Here is an 11,243-nt window from a genome sequence, read left to right as displayed (position 1 = left end):
GTCCCTCCACTTGTAGAAAGCCTACAATATCCATATCAGGAGGTTCTTACCCGTATTATTCATCGGGTGAATCCATTTAATGTCCCTCTACATGTAGAAAGCCTACAATATCCATGTCCGGGGGTTTCTTACTGGTATATTATTCATCAGGTGGGTTCACATCAGGTGGGTTTTTCAGCACCACATCTAAGGGTTGAAAATTTTAAAAGTATTGTACCCTAAAAGTATTAATAACTCTCGTATTTCAGTCTCCCTCCCCTTCATTGGATAAAAATAATAATAAAAAAATAAATAAAATCACTCCCTCTCCAAGAATCAAAACCCACATCTGATTACATAAAAAGAGAGTTACAAAATGTGGCCCAATTTCCTACTATCCCAAAGCATTTGGATAGCCCATCTACAAACACAGTTACGTAAGAAGTGATAAGTAGCCAAAAAAAAAAAAAATTTGATTATCAGTTATATTATGCCTTTTATTTTCTTAAAAATCACAGTAGAATAAAAAATACAGCTCTCTTTAGTACATGTTTCATTTTCCCCACAATTATAGCCCTCTAGGTTCCTTTGCATATCACTTCGTCTTTTAGATAATTGTGGTTTCAGAAGTAAATGTTAGTTTTATGTTAATTCTTTACTTCCAACTACCTTTGTATAATTTCTATAAAAAAACAAATGGGTAGTAATATTCGCATTCAAAATATAATACAATAAATATTACTTTTTGGGAATCTAATTCTTTAAGATGATGATTTTTATGCCCCTTTTGTAGGGAGTAAGAAAATTGGATGGAAGAGAGAATAAGAAATGAATGTGATATCCTTAAAAAAATATATATATATTGTGTTTTTTTTTTTTCTTTTTGTTTGATTGGATATAAGTGAATTAAGTTAATGAGATAATATCTTATTTTGTTTAATATGAGAGAGAGAGAGAGAGCGAGAGAGGGGGGGGAGAAAGAACGTTAATTATAAATAAAGTTTTGTAATTTAATAACTTTTACAATACTGCCTTTTTTTTCCCTTGCTTCAGTCCATTTTTGGGGAGACGAAATTTATGAAGGGGAATAATGACTCTTTTCTCTTATCTTCTTGTCTCATCTCTATCAAATGAACAAAATTTGTTTATTTTTTCTTAGTCTTCCCTCCACCATTTTTCAGTTTTTCCTACCTACAGTGAGTCCAAAATGATGTGATAGTAAGAAATAAAACTTAAATGGAAGGGAGATAAATAATGATGGATGAGGCATCCCTAAAGAATAGATTGTGTGAACTCTTTTTGTTTAGTTAGATGGAAGATAAGAAAATAAATTCATAATTTATTGTGTTCCTTACAAGATAAGGAAATATAAGGTTTTAATTTAGGATTGTAGTGATTTATAGTATTTTAAAGAGAGACTTTTAATTCTATAATAGCCTCACCTGTTTTTCTCATTTATTCAGCCCATATTTGGAGAGATTAAAATTTGTAAAGAAGGAAAATTTGTGAAGGACAATAGATAAACTCATCATTCCTATTATCATTTATTTTCCCTCATTTACAAATTTGTAAAGGATAATAGATAAATTTATTTGTTTCATTCCTATCAAAAGAAGAAAGATTCTTCATCCCTGCTTATCTTTCCTCCTTCACACATTTTCTTTTATTCATATTGAATAAAGAATTGATGGGGGAAGGTTAGATTGACAATCTTACTAAAAATAGTATATTGACTTTTCAATTGGAACAATTATTTTGGAACAAATAAAAATAGAAAGGTGGGCATTTTTTATTTTTTTAGGAAGGAAGGAGCAATTTATGAAGGTGTGATATGTCGGTTGATTTATAATATTGTGTTTGTGAAAGTGCAATGGGTATCAATATTTATTATTATTTACAATTGTGTCAATTGGTAGATCCTGTAAAGGCACAACTTGTTTTTAAAAGCCATGTTTTTTTCGTGTGTTCTCGAAATTCACCCACATCTGTTGGTGGATGTGGTCTATATACAGTCCATTAAGTTTTTGAAATCAACAAAAATGTTGAAATACTAATCACTCGGATCTTCTTTTTCATTTGAAGCGTGGAACTACTATGTTATAGTGTTATGCGTGAATCAAAATTTCTTTTTACTTTTCTCAACCTTATAGTTTTATTATTTATTTCAGAGTTCTACGAGATCCAATACCATGTTAATTTAGGAGTGTTGTCCGTTAAATTAATTATCTATCTATATTATTATTAAAAGTACAAAATTTTTTTTATCTAACTTTGAATTTTTATTTAATTTTGAGTTTTTAACTTTATATCCTATATTTATTATTTTTTAAAAGAGTTTTTTGAGGAGTGTTTTCATAAAACTCTATCACATATTTACATATTTATTTTAAAAATAGTATTTCTATTTAGATTAGTTTCTATATAACTCCTCTATCACATATTTAGGTATTTATTTTTAAAAAATAATTTTATTTTGAAGAGGGTTTTTCTAAATCTCTAATACATATTTATATTTTAAAAAGAGTTTTTACTTATATATATATATTTTAAAAAAGAGTTATTATTATTATTTTGAAAGAGTTGCCTTATGTAATTTGGAGTTTTTATTACTTATGGTAAAGAATTATTTAAATGAGAAGTCGTTAATCCATGAACTTTGATCTTTACTCTTAAAATTTTGTTTCGTACTCATGAATGTGCAAAATGCCATGTTTGTTATGTGTTTTGTTTTTCTATTTTTGTTTTAATCCGAAACAAAATAAGTATTTTGTTGTAAAGTGTTTTGAATAGTAATCGAAAACATATTTGGTAACGTCCATTTGTTGCAATATTTTTGGAATCATTTGATAAAAAAATATGCAAATTTGAAAAATATAATGGTTAGTTGTAAAATGTCATTTAAGAGTTTTTTTTTTTCCCCGAAAAAAAGAAACTATTCGTTGTTACAGTGCAAAAATATATAAAAATACCAAATTAGTTTTTTGACTTTTGACCACTATTCAATAAACATTTCGACACTGTAAAAACCACAAATTTTTTTTTTACCAAATGAAATACTACTACAGGACTTAAAACAAAAATACCAAAAACCAAACGTGTACCAAACATTTCCTAATTAATTATTTGTCAAATAAATAAATTTATTTTGATTATTTTGTAAAAAAAAAATTTAAAATTAAGATTAGAAATTAATTTTGAGTTCATCACATGCATCGCATTGTCTTTTACTAATATATATATAAAATATATCTTACCCTAATGAAATATTTTAAACTAGAAATTAATGTTTAGCTATCCAATCTTAACAAAACACATAAGGTCAAATTTAAGTATCTTCACAGTTTTTATAGTCGTTTATTAGAGAGCATAAAATTTGTAATTCCAATATCCTAGAATTTTTGTCCATCTCTTTCATTTTTTGGATGTCCAAAATTTATGTTCCTGTTGAAAAAGTAGAGAGTAGAAAGATTGTTTAATTTCAAAAAAATTCTTGAAAATTTTCAAAACTTTACTTAACCAACTTGGCATTTTCTTATAATAGACTAAATAAACAATTCACAAACCAGTCCGTGACTTGCTCATCAGAGAGAGTCACGAGGAATTTCAATATATCTGTCATCTCAAACTTTTAAGTTACTAGAATGTTATTAATATTCCTCCAAACACTTAGAAAGTATAAAACTCAGCATCAAGTGCATGCCCTTGTAATGCAACTTGGATTATTCTTGCACTTCCCCATATCCAACAGCCGTTTGTCTCACTCATTACAATTTCATTTTTTCTTTTCAATTTAGATACGTTTGTTTTACCATAAAATATTTTTCAAAAACTATTATTACTTTTTTCAGTGTTTGAAAGATTTCAACGTTAAGAAATTACTTTCTATGTAAATTATTTTATTTCGAAATGACTGAAAATGATTTATTAAAAAAAATTTCGTTATTTATTTTTCACATACTACATTGGGTCATCTTACCATTCGTATTCTTATTGAACTCATACGTCCCTCTAACAAATTTGAAATATGAGAGAAAAATATAAATATAAATTTGGGTTGGTCGATGAATAAATTTGGGCCGAAAACATATTTTGTTACAGAGAGAGTAGAGAGAGAAGGTAATGAGAAGGAGAGGGAGGAATAATTTAGTGTAAGGAAAGAGAAAGTAACGAGGATAGAGAGAGGGATGATTTAGGAGGTACTAGTTAGTAAGGAACATTGAAAAAAAAGAGTTAACTATGCACAAACGCTGATCTAAAAAGAATTTTACGACAGTTGCCAAATACCAAAAAATAAAAAAATTATTTTACACAAAAATATTTTATAAAAAAAAATATTTTACCGGAGTCTTAATTCTCATATGTCAAGAGACAACAAATATAAGTTCATTTTGTATTTCACATTGAATATTTTTTTTTGGGTAAATAATTTCACATTGAATAATCAATGCAAGCCACATGATAAAATCCCCTCATGCATGCCCCTTGGGTTATGCCTCCTATTCATACTTTCCGCATTATTTGATGATAATTTCTTCAGTCCACTCCTATTATTATGTTATTTTGTTTAGTCGGTATAAATCAACTCAGTTAAAATAATATATACATGCTATCATCTTATTTTGAGCAGTGATATATGCACCAATGCAAAAGTAAAAGAAATATATATGTATACACACACACACACACAAACATACAGGCAATGACATAGCATAGGATCATGCTCTCATTGGATTTTTTTATATTTTATACTGTAAATTTTAAATATTTATAAAAAAAATTTCATTAAAATTATAAAAGTAGACCCACTACATAAATTTGTCTCACAAATTAAAAAGCCGTCCCTTCTCACAATTTTTTTTGAGTCTGTCACTGTGTATATATATGCACCAATGTAGCATGTAAATATTATTTGCACCAATTCCTTGCAAAAATAATCAAAGATGACAAATGTGGCACTGCACTTTTATTTAACATGCGAAAACCAAGTATCTTTTAACGTGAAATGATATAATTGTAATTTAATTAAGGAAATTCAGTTTTATTTAGTTTAAGAAAAATAAAAAGTAAAAATAAAGTATATTTATAAAAAATATGGACCAATTAATTTAGGAGGGTACATGTAACAATTCAGTGCAAATATTTGATTCAAGAATTATTTTCCTTTATAAAAATATAAAATTCATTCATAATTCTCTCTCAAAAAAATTAATTTTTGTTATTTTTAAGCGTTAATCAAATTTATTTATTTATTTTTGATCATCACAAAAATCTACTGTAGATTTAAAGAATATGATTGCATGTCGGGGGGTAAATATTCAGATGCATCCTAGACCATTTAGTTCTTGTTGAATTATTATTGAGAGAATAAGGGTAAAATTGAGATTTGGGAGCTTATTTAACACGTGTCATGTTGGCACTCAATGACGAACATAGATTTGCTCAAGATTCCCATCAGTGTGTGATGTTGGATGCACCCGATCAAGGTCTCATAGTAAATGTATAAGCAGAATTACAGAGGATGGTGGATTCTGAGTCCTCTGACAAAATATAGTCAAAAATACGAAAATTTTAATGTAAAATGTTGTTAAATTTTGTGTTAGTGGTTTCCTGAAAGCTTTCACCTGAAAGAGAGAATCGATACATCTTTGCTACTATCTCTCTCTACACTCTCTCTCTAGAGGTATTTCTCATTTCTAACTGTAAGATCTGATTTTATGGTTTTGTTGATTAAATCTCTGATCTTTATGTAGAAAAATATTTGGGTCTCCTTCAGCGCGTTATACTTTTCTGGGTGTTTTATTTTTTTGGTGTATGAAATCTATGCCTCAATATTTCATATTTTCTGTTTCTATACACATACTCATCTCTAAATCTGTATTGGGTGCTCTGATATTGTTTTGTTGTATGTGTATTTGTTTTTTTACTCTCCATTTCTTACTGTTAATGGGCTTCTAGGGTTTTTATTAGAAATTCTTTTCAGCTCATGCAAATTAGTTTAGATTCATAACCATTTCGCGTTTGTAGATTATATCTCTACTTGCATGTTTCAGGAAGCGATTTATAATGGAAATTTGGTCGAAAATTGGAGTCTTTGAGGGCTTTTTGAAGATCTCGTGCGTGTTCTGGTGAAAGCTTGTGTTGTTAAACGGTTTATTTCTTTCATTCTGTTATTAAATGTTGTTGTAGTTACTGTTTTAATCAGATTCGTGAACTATACAGCTATTGTTGAGAAGAGTGGTATTGGAAGAAGAAAATCATAGTATGATGTGAATAAGTTGGTACTTGTGGGATTTTTGTTGTGTTAGGAGAAAAACAAAACAAAAAAAAGTAAAAGAGAAGTTGGGATTGTGTTCTTGAAAGTGTGAGTAATGGAGCAAGGTTTGGATTCAGAGTCTGTTCCTACATCTGGGTCTTTCGATAAGTCTAGGGTTTTGAATGTTAAGCCATTGCGATGTCTTGTTCCGATTTTCCCATCTTCATCTGGTGCACCTGCATTTTCATCTTCCCAAGCTGCCCCCTTTGTTTGTGTCCCCCCAACTGGTCCTTTCCCACCTGGGGTCGCTCCCTTTTACCCTTTTTTTGTTCCAAACGACTCTCAGAGGCCAGCTGAACAGGGCCCTCAAAATCCATTTGTTACCAATCATGCAGGTTCTTTTGGCTTTAACAACCCGGTTCAGTCACCTGTTCCCCTGAATTCGTTTAGGACACCAACTCAGCAAGCCGGGGCAGCAAATGGAGACAGGGGGACATCGAGAAGGAGTCGTATGGCAGGTACAAATGTGGCCGAAGATGGTAATAGTGACTCTCAGGATCAGAGTGACCAATATCTGAGTGGCTTCAGTATGCATGTTACTGATGCAGAAGATACCAGTGTGGCGGGGGCTCGGAAGGGTAAGTCCCGGGGGAGGACCCGAAGTGCCCAACAGGTTAAGTCACCCGTTTATGATGTTGACATTGACACAGTAGTTAATAATTTCCTGGCATCATTCAATCTTATGGCATTTGATATGCTGAAACAAGCTGAAGATGACTGTGGGTTGGTTGGATACGTTCTCATGATATTTGATTTGCTTCGAAGAAGGATTTCCCAAATTGAAGATGCGAAGGAGGCAACTCCAGGTGCTACAAGACGCCCGGACTTGAGGGCCGGTGCAATCTTTATGAAAAAAGGGATTCGGACTAATGCGAACAAGAGGATTGGAGCTGTACCTGGGGTTGAAGTTGGAGATATTTTCTTTTTCAGGATGGAACTGTGCTTGGTGGGATTGCATGCTCCGAGTATGGCTGGGATAGATTACATGAGTGTCAGGATTACTGGAGACGAAGAGCCCATAGCTGTCAGCATTGTTTCGTCTGTGGGATATGAGGACGATGGGGACGATGGGGATGTGTTGATTTACAGTGGCCAGGGTGGAATTTTCCGGAAGAATGAACAAATAATTGATCAGAAACTTGAAAGGGGTAATCTTGCTTTGGAGAAGAGCTTGCATCGAGGTAATGAGGTAAGAGTCATTAGGGGTATGAAGGATGTGGCAAATCCAACTGGGAAGGTATATGTTTATGATGGCCTTTACAAAATCCAAGAGTCATGGGTGGAGAAAGGAAAGACAGGTTGCAATGTTTTCAAGTACAAATTGGGTAGATTACCTGGCCAGCCTGCAGTGTTTACATTGTGGAAATCAATTCAGCAGTGGAAGGACGGTCTTACTTCAAGGACGGGGGTTATCCTTCCAGACCTTACTTCGGGTGCAGAAATTCAAGCTGTTTCTCTTGTAAATGATATTGATGATGAGAAGGGTCCTGCTTATTTCACATATTTTCCCAATCTCAGGTATTTGAAACCGTTTGATTTACCCAAACCTTCTTTGAGCTGCACGTGCAATGGAGGATGTCACGCTGGTAATCCCAACTGCCCTTGCGTTCAAAGAAATGGAGGGTATCTTCCTTACACTGCACTTGGGGTCCTTTTGGGTTACCTATCCTTGGTACATGAGTGTGGTTCTTCTTGTTCATGCCCACCTAATTGCCGGAATCGAGTGACCCAGGCAGGTTTAAAAGTCCGTTTAGAAGTTTTCAAAACAAAGGATAAAGGTTGGGGTCTAAGGTCTTGGGATCCTATTCGTGCAGGATCTTTTATTTGTGAATATGCAGGAGAAGTCATTGATATATCTAAGGCAGAGGAACTTGGAAGCGAAAATGAAGATATATATATTTTTGATACTACTCGGACCTATCAGCCCCTGGGAGGTATGCCTGGTGATATTAACGGGTCTCCAAAAACCCCATTTCCCCTTGTTATAAGTGCGAAGAATGGTGGGAATGTAGCTCGTTTTATGAACCATAGTTGCTCTCCAAATGTGTTCTGGCAGCCAGTTTTACGTGAAAGTAATAATGAATGTTATCTCCATATTGCATTTTTTGCAATCAGACACATTCCTCCAATGCAAGAGCTGACATATGACAATGGGATAGTTCAGAATGACAAAGCAGACCAAATGAGGAAAAAATGCCTGTGTGGATCGTTGAAGTGCAGAGGTTATTTTTACTAATTGCTAACTGACACCTTGGGAAAGGGTAGGTATTTCCTGTTTCTTGCATATTATGAGGTCGATCTTCTGTATTTATCTTGTTTTTCCTGTTAAATGATTTAGATGGTCATAATTTTTATGGAACCGTGCAAGGTATAACAAGTGTTCATGATAAGATAGGTGTATATTATACCACCACTTAAAAAGTTGAGTTGTTGGAGAATGTGCCCAACAATATATGATGCTCTCAAACCCTTCTCCATGTATGACTCCCTTTTGCATGTGGGATAGGCAGACAAATAAACAAAACATGCAAAATAGACTGACAGAAATGGTAAACAAATGCAACCAGAGACTTGAATCCAAGACTGTTATCCAGAACCAAAGCCCATTTTAGACAATCACTTGTCTAAAAGTTCGAACTGTTGAGGGTCTGCCACCAACAATATGTATCGAATTCTCATAATGAGCGTGTTTACAAATTCCTCTAAGTATTGGAAATGGTGGTATTGGTTTCTCTTATTCTTGGATGCGTATTGTTGCCCACCATCTACTCTAAAAGCTTAAGTTGTTAGAGAAGGAGTAACTTTAATATTTAAATCCTCTCACACTCGCGTAATAGTGCTTTCAGGTCTTCAGTTACATAACTTAAATATGGTGTACTAGTTCGTTTTGTGTGGTTATATTTTTTCCTTTTATTTTAATATGATAGACTTTTAGGGGTTTGCATTGGTCTTCTCCATCTTGAAACTTATATTAAGTTTTACTTCTTGGTAAAACATTGGCATTTTAGACTGACATATTACACAAGATTCTCGGAATACGTTTATCTTGTGGTATATGAGTGTATGCAAAAAAAAAAGAAGCATGCTTTTGTCATGCCTCAACATTAGTGATACAATATATTGTACTTGGGAAAAGGGATAAAAATAAAGCAGTTACTTAAAGATGGAATCTTCATTTGATGCTAAGAATTTTGTTTATCATAATCTAAATAGAAAATGAAGAGGCTCTATTTGATTTTTTTTTTGGTTAAGACGTCAAAATTGATTTCTTTTTTTTTTTTTCTATTTTATTTTTATTTTATTTATAAAAAGCTTGAGCTTCTATCATTTAATTTGACGGTCTAAAAAATTTACTGCGTTCTGGTTTTATTTTTGCATAAAAAAGGACAGTGATGGGGACATTCCATAAATTTGGTTATGATGCTGTTTTGTGTTAGTATGTTACCTTAACATATAATTATGTTACCAATGCGTGTTGGATTGTTGGTATTACTCTATAAGTCATGTTAATTGGGACATTGTATAAATTTAGTTATGATGCTGTTTTGTGTTTGCGTGTTACCTTATCTTAACATATAAGTATGTTACCAATGCATGTTGGATTGTTGGTATTACTCTACAAGTCATGTTTAATTGTTCTATATCATTACCTTCTCCTTTTCTACTTCCCTCTCAGGTTCTGCACAAGTGGTCATGAACAAGTAATTGTGATATATATGTCAAAAGCAGATTATGATATTTCATTTGTTTGTGTCCTGAAAATGTGTGAATCATTTCCGTTTGAACAAGCACAGAAATACATGTGCATGTGCGCCCAGGCAGATCCTGGAATGATAATCATGTACATCTAATTGTAATTTGTATAACCATGTTGTCAAATCACTCAATTTATTTATTCATTGTTGCCTCCTAATACTCAAGTCTACCTTTGAAGGGAAACATTCAAATAGATTGGGTAGACTTGAGAACATTGGGGCCCTATATTTTAGGACCGCTGAATGTTTTTTGTTTCCATCTTGCTCCAAACTCATCGTATTTACATTCTTTTGGCAACATATGCAAAACATAATATTAAAACATTTATCTTAATTTTGTTACATCGGTTTGGCGAGTTATATAATTTATTTATCACATGAAAAATGTCAATGAAGTTATTTATTAATTAGTAAATATGTATTCACTACCTTGGTGGTGTTTTGTCATAAGATGATTACATTGTTTTTAATTTTGAGGCAAATAGTTCAGCTTGTGCAATGCCGCTCACATTGGCTGTGTTTGGCGTTTTCTTTCTTCAGTTGATGGTAAGAAAAAGCTGGTGAAATGTGTGCCTCCTGTTCGTAGTCCGTTGCTTCAAACCGTAGTATTCAGCATTAAAGGAATGCAAGAAATCAGATTTCTCTGCTTATGACTGGCCGTTGCATATGGGTTCGCAGAAACTTGGTTTTGTGTATGTATGTGTATTTGTGTTTTCAGCCAGTCAATGTACTAATATTCTAAAGTTATAATATGAAACTTGATGCGGCAGGCTCTTATTCTGTTTCGTGAAGCTTCTAAGTAGTTGGTCGATCCATTGGTTAGATGATAGTTTGATTTATTATCGTATCGATTATATTGAGCTATTATCAAGGCCATTATTATGGTTTGTCATTTCTGTAGCAGTTCCTTTATAAACGACACAACTATATGACAGTTTTGGGGCAGAAATAGCAATCGGTTGTATTGCTAATAAATATGTGGTACCATGTTGTATATTTGTTTTTAATAGGGACTGGGAGGGCTACTAGATTAGAGCCCATCCAAGAGCATGGTACAATTTTTTCTGTAACTTGACGATGAAGTATTATATGATTTGGGATATATATGAATTATCCAGTTCTCTTAGATATATGTAATCATAAATGCTTTAATTTAAATTTATTATAATAATTATCTCTAAATTTTGTTCGAAAAA

General features: G+C 32.5%; 1 protein-coding gene across 1 annotated transcript; it reads left to right on the top strand.

Annotated features, from left to right (window-relative positions):
- The first annotated feature begins 5,502 nt into the window (after window positions 1–5,502).
- On the top strand, window positions 5,503–10,832 carry LOC132313488 (histone-lysine N-methyltransferase, H3 lysine-9 specific SUVH1-like). Its single transcript, XM_059812274.1, has 3 exons — window positions 5,503–5,659; window positions 6,030–8,553; window positions 10,588–10,832. The coding sequence occupies exon 2, from the start codon at window positions 6,348–6,350 to the stop codon at window positions 8,526–8,528; it is 2,181 nt and encodes a 726-aa protein (XP_059668257.1). The 5' UTR covers window positions 5,503–5,659; window positions 6,030–6,347; the 3' UTR covers window positions 8,529–8,553; window positions 10,588–10,832.
- Window positions 10,833–11,243: the final 411 nt, after the last annotated feature.

Source organism: Cornus florida, unplaced genomic scaffold (assembly GCF_030987335.1).
Source record: "Cornus florida cultivar Cherokee Brave unplaced genomic scaffold, ASM3098733v1 CherokeeBrave_3.0.0_Hap2_Chr06, whole genome shotgun sequence".
In the NCBI taxonomy this organism is placed as follows: Eukaryota; Viridiplantae; Streptophyta; class Magnoliopsida; order Cornales; family Cornaceae; genus Cornus; species Cornus florida.
This window is presented reverse-complemented; position numbering and strand designations above follow the sequence as displayed.

What these genes read in the sequence shown, in the direction of transcription:
- LOC132313488 (XM_059812274.1), top strand. Translation starts at nt 6,348, where the DNA reads ATGGAGCAAGGTTTGGATTCAGAGTCTGTTCCTACATCTGGGTCTTTC.